This window comes from Bacillus rossius, chromosome 13, assembly GCF_032445375.1.
Source record: "Bacillus rossius redtenbacheri isolate Brsri chromosome 13, Brsri_v3, whole genome shotgun sequence".
NCBI classification, from domain to species: Eukaryota; Metazoa; Arthropoda; class Insecta; order Phasmatodea; family Bacillidae; genus Bacillus; species Bacillus rossius.
Genome location: NC_086340.1, coordinates 19,661,050 through 19,678,908, shown reverse-complemented (window position 1 = coordinate 19,678,908; position 17,859 = coordinate 19,661,050). Strand labels below are relative to the sequence as shown.

The 17,859-nt window shown below is 42.5% G+C and overlaps 1 protein-coding gene across 1 annotated transcript in view; it reads left to right on the top strand.

Moving 5' to 3' along the window:
- The window catches only part of LOC134538318 (zinc finger C2HC domain-containing protein 1C), a 129,512-nt gene that overhangs the window by 84,737 nt on the left and 26,916 nt on the right, over positions 1–17,859 (top strand). Inside the window, exon 3 of the mRNA XM_063379529.1 lies at positions 13,860–14,186. Within this exon, the coding sequence (XP_063235599.1) occupies positions 13,860–14,186 (327 nt within the window). The remainder of the gene's footprint in view (positions 1–13,859; positions 14,187–17,859) is intronic.

Below are 17,859 nucleotides of genomic sequence, written 5' to 3'. Positions count from 1 at the left end.
TGGGCTGCGCGAAGCTGGCAGGAGGCGTTCAGCGAGCCGGGCAAGGTGAGGTGGGACGGAGAGTACCTTCCTTACCTACCTACCACTCCACACCTATACCTTTGAATATATATACTGTATAGAAGTCGCCAGCCCAAGTTAAAATTTCTCTTACGGTTTTGAGGTAGTTGGTTAATTCACCGCCGCAATCGCCACCATCTCTAGGGCATCGACTCGTGGTGGTCCCTGGCGGACAAGTGTCGAACTCTTCAAACACCCCTTCCCCCCTCCCGTTGGACGACCTTGAGCTGTAGTGAATGATTTGTGGGGGGGGGGGGGGGTGCGGGGAATGACAGCGGGCGACAGTGCTGCGCTCTAACGTGTAAATAACAACCTAAGACGATACAGGGCGTTACGGCAAGCGCCCTGCAGCGGTGAAGTTACCAAGCTGCTCATCGTACGCTCCTGAAAAACGTAGAGTAATTCCTATCCACTCGCGACTTCTATACAGTATATATATTCAAAGCCTATACCTAGAGACCGGAAAAATTCGCGGTTTCATTCCGCGATATGCTAGAATCCAAATGTGTTTTAACCTTTCGCTGATTCAGTGATTGGACCACAGGTTGTCTGAAGGAATCACAGCCAATGAATAATCCTCAACGAAAGAAGTATCGAATCGAAAGCATCTTATAGTTAACAGTTGTCACGAGTCAGTAGCCAATGAGTAGATGTAATTTGTCCGAGTGCATAAGAGGATCTTGGAGTCTATCCTGTAGGTCATTGAGTTCGCGAATTTTTCCGGTCCCTACCTATAGCGAGTCTCCTCAGAGTGCAGTGTGCCGTTTTAATTCTCTCAATATCTGCTACTGAGAGCTGTCCTTGTTCCAGTGTGCCTTGTTGCCAGGCACACGCAAAGAGCACAAAAGTTTTATATACACAACCTTATAATTTCAAAAAAAAATTATTAAAGAAAAATTGATTTTTAAGAGTAAAATCTGGATTGAGATTTTTAATGAAATACAGTTTATTCTTGTATTTTCATCCAATATTAAATTCTAATTTCTAAGAAAATTTATAAGAAAGACGCCATCTTGGTTTCAACCATTTTTGTCATCAATTTATTTAATTTTTTTAAAATAAAAAAAAATTGAGCTTAGATCGACCATTGAAGTTAATTAATGGAATGCCTTGTTATTAATAGCGACTGACTGCTACAAATAGTTTCTCCTGTAAAATAATAATTGGTGTTTATCGATAGGTTTCTCTTTCTGTCACAATGATTACAGTTGTAATTTTACTGTAAATAGTCACTAGAAAAATTTAAAAACAATAAAAAATTTTAAAAAATATATATATATATTTTAATGTATTATGATTAACGGCGGTACACAAAATAAGATGTTCAATGTTAATGAGCCAGGTAGTATTAATCTGGCACCAGTGGTCGCCATGTACTCTGTACTTTAAACTAAGCTTGAACCACGCTATAGGTACCCTAACCCTTCTACCCCAAGGTTTCCGGCAGTATGTGCAAGGTTAAGTGGGACGTAGAATATATTTGCCTAGGGACGCTTGTCTTTTCTACCTCAAGCCCGGCGGCGACGCGGGCAAGGTGATGTGGAACAGAGAATACTTTCACCCAGGAATCTCATCCTTTCTAACGTTTGTTTTATCGCAACTTAAAGGCCTTAATACAGTTAGAAATAACCGTTACAGTAACAAATTCAATAGCATTAGCAAAAATCGAAATTAAAAATGCCTTGCTACAACCGACATAGTCTAGCCGGATGTTTTACCTACGATATCATATTTCACTGCCCAATTAGAATAATCACAAAATGACAAATGAGTTTTTTTATTCTTTTTTTATTAAACGTTTTTGTATGTATTATTTTTTTCTCGCTTAGTTAAATTTTATAAAAATCGTTAGAAACAAGTTATTACTATATATCAGTAAAATAATTTTAACTGCAGCAAAATAACCGGGAAACCATTTCATTTTTGTTTTACTTGTTTACTTAGTTTACTGTGAAAATTGGGAAAATTTAATTGTAAAAAGGGAGAATTGAATTTTTGTTGAAAATGTAATTTTAAAGTGCTGGTCAACACCTTTCTATTTCAATTGAGTTTTCTTAATTTCAAACTAAGAAAAATTTCAAATATTTTAATGTATGCCTATCATGTTTATTCGTGATTTCACCTGTAATTTTATTCGTAGCAATTATAAAACTAACCCGAGTACAATTTTCTCTGTATTAAAGAACACAATTTCTAAAGATAAATTAGCAAAACCCTAGTCGGAATTTAAGTTCCAGGGTGGCTTGAAAACGTTGTTTTAAAGAGTTTTATTTTTTTTAATTTTCCAAAAAAAAAAGGAATTGGGGCTTTAACTTTCCGTTTAACATTTCCCCCCCCCCCCCCTTAAACACATGCACACAGGGCCCCCAGATATGGCCCTTCTCCAAAATATTTTGATCCCGCAAAAGTTAATGGCCCACGCTGAAAAATAAAATGTTTGAAGAAGTATCAATCACAAGCCTTCCAGTTAGCAGTTCTTACGAACTTACGAACAAGTTTGATTTTCCCAAGTACATATAGGATAGTTGAGTCTATCCTAGGGGTCATTGAAACCGCGATTTTTTTCCAGTCCCTACCAATGAGATATACCACAAGGATATTCGCGCATTCATTTCAATATTAGCTAAAATTCTAATATTTATAGTTTTGTGCTTATTCTGCTATCGGATCACAGTTTTCCTGCAGAACTCTGATCCAATGAGAATTCACTAACAAAAAAAAAAAAGTAACGAATCACAGGTTTACTGCAGTTGAGTTAACAACCATTTAACAGGTGTCATTTACTCGAGTGTGCAGAGGACTTTGGAGTCCATCCTAGAGGTAGGCACTGGAAAAATTATTTTTTGGTTTCAATGACCTTTAGGTAATGATGGGTCGAGACTCGAAAAATCGAGCGAGTCGAGTCGAGCCGGCGAAACTAAACTCGACTCGAAAACCGAGTTGATTAAGATCGTGTCCTCGAGTCTCGTCAAAGTTTAGTTTTTGGCTCGACCATAATGTTGCACAATTTCCAATCGTGAAGGTACTTATCTGAAACCATGGACTTTAAAATAAAAAAAAATGTATTATTTAGGCCTACCTAGTGGAAAACCTCTGATCCAACACTGAAAACCTTGAAAATAAGGTCGGAATATTATTTATTTTCGATCGTGTATAACCGCAAACAGTGCATCCCATCATTCAATATGCACTTAATATTTCTAATTCCAACAAAATACCTTTATTTAACTATAACGGAATTAAAAAATGTTCTCTAGATTCAGTCATGAACAAGACCGCGAACATCGTTAATATTTGGGCAGCTTTGGAAGTAAATAATATTTACTACTAAACACTAGATAGCCGCCATTTTAACTCTGGGCCAATGGCCTACGTAAGTCATCTTACAGCCAGGGAATGTTGCCACTTTTCAAATCGATATCAACAATAATTGAAATCTCCAACCAGTTTTCCATGGCCGAACGGAAAATTGAGGCTGTTGATGTTTATGTTTAAACTTGAAAGTAATGTTTGCGTCGCCGGCGTCGTATTAATCATAAACGGTTTAGTATTAGTGGAATGGATATGTTTGTACGGCTTGGGACGTCACAAAGTGACGAACAGAAATCAAGAGCAGAGATTTGGGAATTTTTTGAAAAAAATGATCATCAGATAGCTAGATTCAAGTGCTGCAAATAATTTACAACACTCCGTCATCAACAACTTCAAGTCTGATTCGTCACTTGGATGTGCATTTTTACTTAAGTGTTAGTATGAAGATAAAAAAAAAGACAAAAAATCAAAATGTGTAGTGCAACCTTCAATAATTATATTATATTGAGAAATATTTAACTTATATTAATTTCGCTCATCATTCTGCCACTTGAACCTCGACAAATTTCCATGAGTTTGGCTCGAGTTCAACTCGAAGACAAATTTCTATGAGTTCGACTCGAGCTCGACTCGAAGATAAATTTCTTTGTTTAACTCGAACTCGACTCGATGCTGAAATAGGGTGACTCGACCCATCACTACCTTTAGGATGTACTCCACGAGCCTGTATGTACTGGAGTAAAAATCACCTGTTCATTAGCTACTGGCTCGTGACACCTGATAACTGGGATGCTTGCTATTCGAAACTTCTTTTGTTAAGTGTTTTTTTTTTTTAATTGGCTCAGAGTCCTTCAGATAATCTGTTGCCCAATCACTGACGCGTTATGAAGATAAAAATATTTGGATTCTATCACGAAATGAATTCCCGAATTCTTCCGGGATCTCTACCTTGACTATATACCTATTTTTTTTTTGTAAATGGAACAGATATTTGTAAATTTGTACATTTACATGAAAACAACTGCATCACTACAAAATAATGTTCGCAGTAATACTGGATTCAGATGATTTGCATTGTCACAGTACCTTTGAAGTTATTTGTAAACAGTTACCTGAATAGCTTTCCGGTACTAACTGCGCACATTAATAAGCATAATAAAACAAAAAAAGTCAAATTATTGAATATTCGATTATATTTTCCACGGTTTAAAAATAAATACTTGAATGAAACATCAATTAATACTTATATATTATGCGCCAATTATTGTAGTAAATAGTATTATCTAGGAAGAAAAACATTTTTTATGTGGAAAGTTACAGTATATTCCTTGATAAACTATTTCTTGGCAACTGGTGTCCAAAGGAATATTTTTGTAAAATTACAGGAAAAAAAATTTCTGTGTGTGAGTTTTTTTTCCCAGACCCTGCATTGGGCCTCGCTCTGAGCACCAACTATGCGGCCGGAAAGCATAACAAGGCCGAGTCGTGAGCTACAGCTAATTGCGTGAAACGCCAGCAGGTGCCTGTTCGATCGATATTCCCAACGTCTGTTTGTGTTGCCATGGAGCGCCTATCGATACGCCCCGCCGGCGGTTGAAGCCTTGTCGCGCCATTGTCTACCGTATACGGCGAGGATAAGGAACCGATCGGTAGGAACTGGAAAAAAAAAATTCGCTGTTTCTATGACCTGTAGGAAAGACTCCACGATCCTACATGTACCCGGGAAAAAAAAATCACATCCGCTCATTGGCTACTGACGCGTGAGAACTGTCAACTGGAAGGCTTGTGATTTGAAACTTCTCCTGTTAAGGGTTACTCATCGGCCCAGGGTACTTCAGGGAAACTGTGGTCCAATGATGAAGCAGCAAAACAGTTGAATGCATTTGGATTCTGGCCTGTCGCGAGATGAAACCGCGATTCTTTCCGGTCTCTACCTATCGGTAGAGCCACGATAATTTTCGCGTATTCAAAGTAGGAGCAAAGTAAACTTAAACACATGTACATCTGCTTCACGTTGATGATTGGCTGAGACCCGGAAAATTGCGCGGTTTCTTTTGGTTGCAAAACATTTATACCTTTCCAATAATACGATGATTGAATCGCAATTGTTTTAACACTTCCCTCTGGGACTATAGATGATGGAATCCAAGATGGTGGCCTCCAGTAGAATCGAAAAAGTGGCTGACAGGATGGCGGACACTTTATTAGAATTAAATATGGCGACCGTAACGAAAAGTGCAACAATGACATACAATCCAAGATGGCGTTCGTAACGTAAAGTGCAACTTTCAGGGATTTGGGCGCTCGGTGACAAGATGGCAGAATCCAATATGGGGAATGAAGTTTAAGTCAAATTTCAAGGTCAAAGGTCAAGGTCAAAATAATCCAAAATGGTCGTCGTGATGACACAATCCAAGATGGCGGTCGGCACCACAAGCAACAACCAGGAACTAGTTCCAGAACATACATTCCTATACTACTCCCGTGCCAGCGGTTTCTTCGCTGTAATTTGCAGCCGCCTGCAAGAAAATCAATTGCCTTATTTGGCCAGGCCATTGAGGACACGTTTGCTTCCGCACATAATAACTGTGATTGATGTGCCGACATTGGCCAAGAACCTGAAATAAACTCAGTCAATTACGAAACACTCACAACTGGTCACGACATTTTTTTCAACCTACTGATCGGTACAGACAAAATATTTGGGTGTGTATGAAAGAGAAAAAATTAGTTTGCTTGTACAAACATACGTTGTTGGTCTAACTACTATTGTATATGCAACAACGTCATTTTTATATACCTAACATACTAACGCGTTGAATTTAACGAAATAAGTTTTTGAGTAATCGAAATCTTTCCAATTTCAGAATGTTTATTTGAATCAATGCTATAAACGGATTAGTTGTGTAAAGGATTCGATTTCCGGAGAGGTCAAATACGAATTAGTTTGCAGGTGAAAGATGTGGCGGACGTTGAGTTTTTTTTTTTTGCCCTTTCCCCTTACCCTACACACACTTTCGTTATGACGTCGATACAATTTTTTTTTTCCAAAATCTCTTTCTACCCTGCATCGTCTCAGTCCTGATGTTGATGAGACAGTAAGCATTAATTAATGAATAAATTCGCAAACAAATGTTTTGTTACGGCAGCCAAACTTAACACACAGTGTGCCTTCGTGGACTCGCTCCACATTACCCTTTTCTCCAAAACACTTTTGTTTACTAGTCTTTTTTTTAAAATTGGTTTAAAACGTTTGCTTGACTGTGAATTCATTAGACACCGGCAATGGTTACATGACACTTTCAAACTACTTCATTGGAATACATTTAACTCAGCAACCGGGTTACATGCGTTCAGAATGAACGCGCTCCAATTGCGGTTAGTTCTCATCCAAACTAAGCAAGTTTTTACAAGTACTTCTGAAAGAAACATATTCTATGCTTGCTCGTGATTGACTAGTTTAACGTCAATAAACCATAGCTAATATACGTCTGTGTGTGTTGTTGTGTCTGTGTGTGTGGCCCGTTATAATAAAACACCGAAATAAACACCGAATAATATATTCCTCGTGTAACCTGACAAGCGCTTTCTTCCCAGTCAGTTAAATTTAATTTTTTTTCAAATATGGTTACTTAAATATATTCGCTTAAACTAGTTCAGCAGAAAGACGCAACGCAGAATAAAGCTGCTGGATCAAAGAATCGTCCGTGGGTGATTCAACCTGACGGAAAAATTTCCTGGAGTGATGCCCTGAAACCCTTGCAAGAGGGGGGGGGGGGGGGGGGGAGAGAGAGAGAGACCGGAAACAATATGCACAGGAATAAGGTTTTTTTGGAATCAAACAAATTCGTCTTTATGTATGACGAAACAAACATTTTGTTGCTGAGACAAAATATTTTTTTTTGTTCGCCTAACCAAATTTGTTGAGTGACGAAATTGATTTGTTATGCCTAACAAAATGTGAAGATGAATATATACAAAATCTTTTCTACCACAAAAATATTTTGTTTGAGGCAAGCAAACTTTTCCTCTTCTGTGCGGACGGACCAGAACTTTGAACGTGCGCCGAATTCGGTGCGTTGAGATGTCTTGGGCGTGCAGAGCTCAGGGTTTGAACGCGCCGTTTGCAGGCAGTCCAAGATCCATTGAAAGTATGTGTGTGATTATTTGTATCATTTAAGAACCATTGCACTTGTCCATACAAGATTCTATGAGCAGCTTTCGTCTTTAACGTGTAATTTTTTTTGATACCGAAGAAGGCTAAAAACAGGTGTTTTTCACGGGCCTTTTTTTTTTAGGTGTGAAAAAAATTTATGAACGCGGTGCTGTGAATGGTTTGTTGGCAGTCCAAAGAACCTTTATACTCAAATGTTTCAAACTTTAAATGATGGGGTCGTCGCCCCACAGAGACGCGGAGACAGCGTGGGCAAAGAGGCCGTGAGGCGTGCGCGGTTGCTCGGACTGTTTGCTCAACCAGGCAACACTGCGACACGGTCTTGTCATCACAGCTGTTGCGGGCCTCGTGGCTCGTGTGTGCCAGAGCCGAGCATCGAACCAAGGACCCCGGGAGGAGTTTGTGCCGCCCACCGCCTCTTGTCGTGAAATAAGAGTTCATGTGTGGATGTCTGTGAAAAAAAAAGATGATACTGAGTTACTTCTAAAGCGTTGTTGAAATTTGTTTCTTTTGGCGGGGATCGCGGTAGGGACTACTCGAAACCCACGTGCTGCTCTGAGGGCAATGCGATGAATAAAGAAGTGAGGAAATAAATGAGATCTGGAAAAACTGGTTTGAATCCCAGCGTGAGCCTGCAGGCAGTAAGACTGAGCCCACAGAGCAAGGACGATAAAGAGCCGCAATTCAAAGCTAAAACTAACACTCATATCCTTTGGAAATCAGCGAACTGTGCGGTATTCATAGGCACCCTTAAAAACCTAAAAGTCGTTAACTTTTAGAAAGTAAATGTTGACAACCTTCATTTTTTTTTTGTGGTCGTTCGTTGCTTGAAATATTCACCATAAATGTTCAAGATTATCTTAACTTTTTTTTGACGTGACGTCTAATAAATCGATGAACGCCGGCTGCACGCACGAAAAATTGTCCCACTACGGATGTCCCACTACGGATGTGTCCTGTTATGCTCATTGTACGCATGCGTGGCATCTCTCTTCCACTCGATTGGAACAACCATTGATTTGACTTTTCAATCATATTTTCGTTGTTTGAATTATTAATATTATGTAATTTAACGATCGTCCACCGATTTTCAGCACAATTGGTACGGTTATTTAAAAGTGATATTGAATATTCAAATACGTTTTTAACGAACAATGGTGTTTTACAGTTACACATAATAATTCAAATGACACCCGGGATCTTTTGCACAATGTTTTATAAAATATTGTAACACATTATAAATAATTTTGTTGTATTTGGGATGCGTATTTGTTATAAAATCGTGTTATAAAATCGAAATAATATTATTCCCCTACCGTGCTTCTATCTACGGTGACGGACGCGAACCGAATGAAACTCTATATCTATCGGCTATCGCGAGAACCAGGCATGGCGAGTGCAGTAATAATAGGTTATGTTACAATTGACTAAAGAATTATGGTGATTCATATCATTTATGATATATATTTGATTACAGTTTCTTTATATTAAAATTGTTCATAATTATATTTAAACTTTATAGCTAAACACTAGTTTATAAAATTAATAACAAGTCATCTAGACGTGAACTGTTTCGTCGACTGTTTATAAAGTGAAGTGAAAAGTTAATGTGGTTTTCATTGCTTATTACAACACAATTTCGGCAATAAAGGTTAATTATTCTTGAATTTTAAAAATCTGATTACTAGTATAATTTCGAGTATTTATTCTTTTATTATTAAAAAAAGTAGCATCTGTCGGCGAGTGCAATAATAATAGGTTATGTTAGATATTTTATTATAGTTTATTTACCTATATGAAAACTTGTTCATAATTATATTTAAACTTTATAGCTAAACGTCAGTTTTTAAAATAAATTACAAGTCATCTACACGTGAACTGTTTCGTCGACTATTTATAAAGTGAAGTGAAAAAATGTGGTTTTCATTGCTTATTACAACAAGAATTTCGGCAGTAAAGGTTAATTATTCTTGCATTATAAAAGTCTGATTACTAGTATAATTTCAAGTATTTATTATTTTATTATTAAAATAAAAATGATTCAATTTTATTCATAAAGGTATGCAATCATTTCATCAATGTTTTGTTATGACGTCACGTTAAACTATCATCCGTAAACCGACTTTACAGACAACCAATTTTTTTTCAATACAGAACAACCAAAACACTATGTTAAAATGCTTTATCTGTTGTTTCAATAATTCTTATGAGTGTGGAAAACCATAACCTAAATTTCGATTGCAAAAAAAAATACACACATGCACACGTCTGCACGTGCTTATTTCTTTGCAACCAAGATAATTCAACATTGTCAAAAGATTATTCTAAAGTATATTTTGCCATTTTACTCAGCACACCACTCTGTTAATGCACCAATCCATAAATTCTGACCTAATAATGTTTGTAAAATTACTTTTTTTTTATTTTTTAGTTAATTTTTTTAAGAAGCTTCTATGTTTTCTTTGTATTTAATAATTTAATTTCTGGTGTTGGCATTTCTCGACTGCATAAATTGATTCTTTAGTGGCCACATCCCGCCTGTTCAGTTGCACTTTGCTGGTAGCGCCCTTAACGTCCCCGCGCTTTTATAGAGCCGTAGGAGTCGCCTTGCTCCCGGGTGCAGGACGGGGGGGATCTGTGTCCACAGGTACAACAGACGACGTGCAAGGCAGCGTGCTTCGCCGCCTCTCGTCGGGCTAGACTCCCCGTCGACCTTTACACTTGGGCGGCCACCTGGAACAATCTCCCTACCCCCTCCTTTCTCCCCTTTCCTTCCTCGTTTTCTCGACCCGAGACACTCGAGTGCATTTACCTGCATTCTCCCCCTCTCCTTCTCTTACGTGGACCGAGAAAACCTATGACCGGCATCACACTGTGCGGCTGCCTAGTTTCTACTCGATTATTTCTTTCAGAATTCCAGATCGGTTAGGGCCACGAACTTTTCCCGCTAAAAGGATCTCCAGGACAGCTGTGTGTTGGAACTTCGTCGCATTGTCTGTGTTTCGCGGAGCTGGCTGAGGTTTATTTCGGGCAGATGTATTCCGACCTTGCGGCCAGCATTTCTCAACGTTCCCCTCCCAATATGCGCCCTTGAAGGGTAGTGTGGGAGTATCTTCCAGTTCTCTTTTAAAACATTCCAGAGCTTTTTAATATACAGAACTGTTAGGGATCGCTCCCTGTTGTAGATTGGGAGGGTATTAGAGCTTCGGCACCGACCAGCGGCTGGGGCCACCAACCCAACATAGTCGCCACCTCAGCCCCTCTACCACACTCAGCTAACCAGACAGTTGGCTGTGTCCTGTGCCCTAAGACTTTATCAGCACTGCTGCCGCCTTCCCCAATCTTCCACATCACACTGGGACCCCTCAAAACACCCAGTGAACCCGTGGTCCGGTGGAGGCCTATCTAACCTCTGTTAACTATCCAGGCTAGTACCGGAGCTGTGTCTTCGCTCACCACGTCGACTCCGCATCAGGCTAGGGAACCCTTGGAGCCTGCTCCAAGCGATCGGAGCACCACTACCAAGTACGAGTCCTACCCAATCAGAATCCAGGGCCTTGGAGGAAACCTCAGCAGGACACCGTTCAATCTTTCATGGATTTTTCCTGTACTATTACTAACTTGGCGCTGATTCGGCAGACTGTTCGCCAGCTGCTAACCGACTGCCACTCTTCAGAGTTACTCCACTGTATGTCCTCGTCTCCTCGGACTACCCTCCGACCTGCCACCTCAGCGCGACAGATTTACAGGCGATTAAGGCCCGGAAGTGCCTGAACTCATCCGGCGGCGATCGCAGGAAGCCCTGGCTAGAAATGACAACCACGGTGCGTGCGCTGGAGTGCCTCGGGATTGCCTCGGTACCTCCCCCGACCACTGAACTAGGGGAACGTATCACACCTAGTCGAGCGGTTTACAGCTCTTTATTACCTGTAAGCCTGAGTGCACCCGAACACCGGGGCACCTTTCATGGTCCATCCATTACCATAGGCCTAATCCATTCACTATGGGGCCCTTTGGGACCAAGACGCCGGGGCTCGGCAGTCGAACCCCCCAGAAAGGTTTCAATCGCATCTGCTGTTGCCCGCAGATTCAGCAAATCCACCATTTCTGGTCCCATACATGCAAATGAGGATGCACTGCGGCAAGGTTACGCCGGGCATTGTCCTCTTTAGTTAAGGCGATGCTATGACCGGGGGTTGAGGCTACCCATCCCAACATGGTCACCACGATTCGCCCCCAACAGCGGTGCCCACGTGGAGGCAGAGGATTGCCACTTGGTGCGGAGAGGCTATATATTCGCATCCTTGCACCCATTCCATGAACCTGTTGGATCATGTTTCGGATACTAGAGCCGGCAACAGCTCCGACACCTCAGGGGACAATCACCTTCCCCGCAGGGTCAGGTCCACTCCCGCCTTTATTTCGGGCAGACGTCTCACAGCCTTCCAGTAAGGGAGCAAAAACGTCCTGAATGGCCCGATCAAATGGGGCAGTGACTTCCCTTGCAGACGACCGCCAATCACAAGGGAACAATCCTTTTGCGCGGGCATGCCTTATTGCAGTCAAATAGGCGAGAAAATCATTTCGCGAAAAATACATGTCCCTGTATATCAGTTGCTTACATGTTCGATTTTGACCCATTTAGTTAGTTCTTAGTGCATTCTTATGAGACTTGTGCAATTGAATATATAGGCTATATATATTCAGTTTTTGCATTGTGCGCTCTGAGAAAAACTGCAACGGCAGAAACGCATCTTCGAGGTTTTATTCCTGTTGTAGAAGCAAAAAGTAGATCAGGTTGAGCATAGCCTCATATAGGCCTATAGTGATAGTGACTTATTCGCAGAAAATTCTACTGCGCTTTAGGCTTCAATAAACTTCGTTCATAGCAGGAAAATAATTTCACCTTTATGGTTCTTAAATGGACCAGTGAGGATGCAACATGTGACATTGCAGAAGTCTCTTCTGCAGAGAGGCAATTAAAGACTGTTGACACACGACTGTACAAAAACCAAGGATTTTGAGACAGGATTTTGCCCATGATGGTGTTAATAAACCATCCTTGCTATTTTTCTGAAGCGGTTTTGGGAGATGAACTATCTTGGCTTTCAAGAGTCAAACCGCATCCAATTGATAGATTGAAGCAAAGTTTCGCTCAGCACTGCAGCAGGCATCTTCAGGGTTGGGAAATAAACTGAGATCTACGTCGCCGGTGCCACCCGGGGAATATACTGTAGGTGAGACCAGTAACCGGGGTTTCTGTCCAGCTCCCTCTTCATAGTATTTATGTCCAAACTGATAGTTTGGACTGAACTGAAGCCTTCCCCACACACGATCGGTATTGAGGTTGTTGCTGTTGGATGTATCGTTTCATTGTGGAATATAGAAGAAACTTTGGATGTTGCAATTGAAGTTCCTTTTCAGTTAGAAAAAAGAAAACCAATAGCAGAGCAACAAAAGAATAAAAGCAGCGATGTCTGCCGACGACACTGAGCTGATGGGCTCATTATTTGGACTGGCAGTTTGGACAGGCGAGACACTGTTCGTTCTCGATACCACGGTCCATCAGTTCCGATTGATATTTTTCGAACTGTCACTTCGTACTGATCGTGTGTATGTGTGCCTTTACCCGCTCTGTGCACTGAGTTTTTCAAGATGCAACCCACTCTTTAGTAAAAATTACCTGGATCAACGGGTGTTCTATGCACCTAATTTTTTTGTAAATGGATTATGAAATTCATGTACAACTTCATATATCTGTAATTTTTCACATTTACGTGAAAACAACTGTCACTAAAAATAATTGTTCGCAATAATATTGGGTTCAGATTCTTACCCGGGCATTTATGCTTTGCGTTGTCCTGTTACCTCCAGTAGTTAAAGTTTTGTTTGTAAACCATTTCCTGAATAGCTTTCCGATATTAAATGCGCGCATTAATTAGCATGGTGTAATAAATTAAAGTCCAATTATTGAATATTCTATTATATTTTTCCATTGAGTTTCATATATACAAAAATAACCATAGCCATAGTATCACAAATAATTTCTCGGCAACTTGTTTCCAAAGGAATATTTTGTGAGAAATCAGAAAAAAACGTTTTGTTTTTCCCACGTGTGTGTATGTTCGCAGACTCCATGCTTCATATGTGCATGTGTGTCTGTGTGAATATTTGTGCGAGTGTATCTATGTGTCTGTGTGTGTCTAGGTGTGTGTGTCTATGTGTCTGTGTGTGAATGCTCGCAGACTCAATGCTTCATGTGTGTCTATGTGTGTGCATGTCCGCAGACTCGATGCTCCACATGTGTGCGCAGGCGAGGTTCCAGCAGAGGCAGCTGCAGGAGAAGGAGCAGAAGCTGCTGCACATGCTTGAGACGCAGCAGCAGCGCACCGTGGAGCGCGTGGGGCGGGGCAGTTCGGGCAGCGCTGGCAGCTCGGGCAGCTCGGCCAGCTCGTCGAGCACGCTGGGCGCGGGCAAGGTCCGCCAGCTGTTCGACGAGCGGCGGGGAGGGGGCGGCAAGCCGGGCTGGGACCGCGCGCACCCCCTCGAGCCGCTCGCGCGCCCCGTCAAGGCCGCCCGCGGAGCGAGTCTGGACAGGACCACGGCCGTCCCGGCGGCAGCCAGCTACAGATCGCCGCAGGTCAGCACACTTATTCACATCTACATGTTGTTCTCGTGGTATCGAATTTGAATAAAAAAATATTTTTCAAGTAAAGAAAATGGTGGACCTAAGGCTTCGGAAAGAACAAATTATTATTATTAAAAGTGGGGAGGGGGGGAAGGGAAATTGGTTGAGTTGAAGCCTTGCAGTGCAGTGCCCGGTCGACCGTTGCGTTGAGGCAAGGGTATTGGCCGGTGACGTGGAAGTAGATGCATGGGACGTACGTCTAGTGACTGTGTTCAGTCTTTTCAGTGTCGTGATGTGACGGGGAGTGGTTTTGTACTCGGTGTTTTGACTACGTGGTTCCTAAAGGTGATGTGTGGAGGCATGATTCCTTTATATTAGCTTAGATTTATCAAGAACTCAGTATAAAGTATATCTAAATTATAATTTTATAATAAGTAGAGCATGGGTAAAAGTTTAACATTGTAATAGACCGATATATCGAAGATATCCATATTTTCAGGGTCGATGTTTTATTGGTATCGATATAATTCAAGCCATATATGGATGTGTTGGAAAGTTTTGTCATCCCTATCAGTTGCGGTATTGTGGGAGAGGCGATAGAGCCTCCCGCCTCTTTTTCTCTCCTAATATCCAACCCCTCGAAATAAAAAAAACTACTTGTAGCCGGGAGGTTACTAATTATTCGAGAGGGGCAGGTAGGCCATGCTAGAATAATCAGTAGGTTTACTGTTGCACACTATTTATTTGTGCCGTCGAGTGCGCTAAGAAATTTACATGTGTCTACAGCGCACAACAGCATACTCATGCTAAGAGGTAGACTTGAACTGTCTCTTCTTCCCTCCTCGCCAGCCAGCTAGCCAGTGTGGAGGAGGGGTGATAATCCCCTTGGCATCCGGGCTAACGAGACTCCTGGAGGGTGCACGCTGCCTTCTGGCCCAGGGGTGTACAAACACCGACGGGACAGCCGGTGCTGATAGCCGCATGGTTGGCGTAGCACGGTAGATGTCTTCGCGATGTACCGCCACAGTACCCCCATGCCAGTGACTTGCGCACAAGTTACGAGAAACCACCTTGGAGGCGGTTAGGAAAGCGGACTTGGCGGCCGGATCGATGTGTTGCAGTTTGGGGAGGCACGATGTTGACATCCAGAGGATTCGTTGGAGCGGCCATCCCAGCAGCAGGACGTGGTATGTCGTGGTCCTCTGGAACAATGTCATGGATGGTGTGTGCAGGTTTGAGGCGATCGATGGAAACAGTAGCCTGCCTACCATGCATTTGGATAGTCGCAGTTTTTCCTGAGCGACTAACAACAGGAAAAGGCCCCTCATACGGAGGTTGCAAGCACCCTTTTGGACCATTGCGGCGAACAAAGACCTCAGAGGATGTGGCAAGATCCTTGAAAACGAATGTTCTCAGCTTATTGTGTCTTGTGCCACCAACTGGTCGGAGTTCACGAAAGTGCTGCCGAAGCTCTTGGATAAGGATAAGGCCCGGGGCCTCCAGTTGTCCTGCATAAGGATGGGCGACAAGAAACTCGCCGGGTAGGCGTAGTGGTTGGCCATATAACAAATCTGCTGCAGAAGCACAGAGATCATCGCGCCATGCTGCTCGGATGCCTAAGAGTATGGTGGGTAAGATGTCCACCCAGTGCTCTGTCATATGGCAATGTATGGCGGCCTTGCGCTGTCTGTGCATTCGCTCCACCATGCCATTGGAGGCAGGATGAAATGCAGTGGTCCGAAAGCGAGTCATTCCCATCAGGTTACTGAGGTCCCTGAAAAGGCAGGACTCGAACTGGCGCCTTTGGTCGGTAGTGATTTGTAGGGGAGTTCCAAAGCATACAACACAGTTGGCATAAAATGCTCGGGCTATGGTGTTAGCCTCAATGTTCTCCACTGGAACTACCTCTGGCTAGCGGGTGAAGCGGTCTATGATGGTCACACAATAACGGTAGCCTTGTGAGACAGGCAAGGGTCCCACAATGTCTATTTGGACATGGTCCAAGCTGGAGGATGGTGGAATGAAGGAGCCAAAGGGGAAGAAACATGGCGAGAAATATTTGAGCACTGGCAGCATAGACAGGCACGGGCCCATCTTCGACAGTCCGATTTGACAGAGGGCCATACAAATCTTTGGGTGACCAACCGTACAGATGCATTAATGCCTGGGTGAGCCAGCTGGTGTACCAAGTTGAATGCATCCTGGCGAAATGGGGCTGTGACGAAGGGTCGTGCTGTTGGTGTGGAGACATCGCAGTAGATCTCTGTTGGGGATTCTGGCAAGCATATCTTCTGCAGCAACAGGCCAGAATATAGTTGTAGAAACCTTTGTAGCTCTTCATCCTTAGCCTGTGAGGCCGCAAGGGCTTGGTAATCGAGGGTTGCAGCGACAGTATCCACTCTAGACAGGGCATCTGCCACGATGTTATGGGACCCCGTGATATGCCTAATGTCTGTGGTGAACTGGCTAATAAAATCAAGATGTCGGAATCTCCGAGGTGAGCACTTGTCGGGGTTTTGCTGGAAGGCATAAACGAGAGGCTTGTGGTCGGTAAAAACAGAGAAATGTCTGCCTTCGACCATATGGCGAAATTGATGGATCCCTAAATAAATGGCTAGTAGCTCCCGATCATAGGCACCATATTTTTGCTGAGCAGGGTTGAATTTCTTGGAGAAGAATGCTAATGGCTGCCAGTATCCTTGAAAAAGCTGTTGGAGAACTGCCCCCATTGCAAAATCTGAAGCATCTGCCATTATTGCTAAGGCTGCAGACGAACTTGGATGGGCGAGCAGGGTGGCTTCAGCAAGGCTAGTTTTGCACTTCTCAAAGGCACTGTCACTGTCAGGTGTCCATGTTTTGCCTTTCACATCACCCTTTAGAAGTTCGTGAAGGGGAGCCTGCAACTTGGCAGCCTTGGGAATGAAGCGCCGGTAGAAGTTTAGCATTCCTGTAAACTGGCGTAGCTGCTTCGCTATAACTGGTTTTTTGTAGTGGAGTATAGCATCAACCTTCTCTGGAATGGGTGTGGTACCATCTGCTGAGATATTATGTCCTAAGAATGTCACTTGTGGTTTGCCAAATATGCACTTGGATGGGTTAATAAGTAGCCCATACTGAGCAAGGCGTCGGAAGAGTTCCTCGAGGTGCTGCCTATGTTCTACCTCATTGATGGAAGCTACCAAGATATCATCAAGGTAAGACACACAAAATTCAAGTCCTCTGAGAACTTCGTCTATGAACCTCTGAAAAGTCTGTGCAGCATTACGAAGGCCGAAAGACATGAATGGGAATTCATAAAGTCCAAAGGGAGTTGTAATGGCTGTTTTTGGAACATCAGCTGGTGCAACTGGGATTTGGCTGTAGGCCCTCACAAGGTCAATAGTTGAGAAGATTGTTTTTCCACAAAGACTGTGAGAGAAGTATTGTATGTGAGGAATTGGATATCTGTCTGGAATTTTGCGTGCATTGAGCAACTGATAGTCCCCACATGGCCTCCATTCCTCCCCTTTTTTGGGTACCATGTGCAGAGGTGAAGACCAGGAGCTGTCAGAAGGGCGAGCAGTGCCAAGTTTGAGCATTGATTCAAACTCCCTCTTTGCAATCATGAGTTTGTCCGGTGCCAAACGACGTGGTTTGCTGAACACAGGCTGCCCAGCGGTAGTGCGGATATGGTGTACTGCAGAAT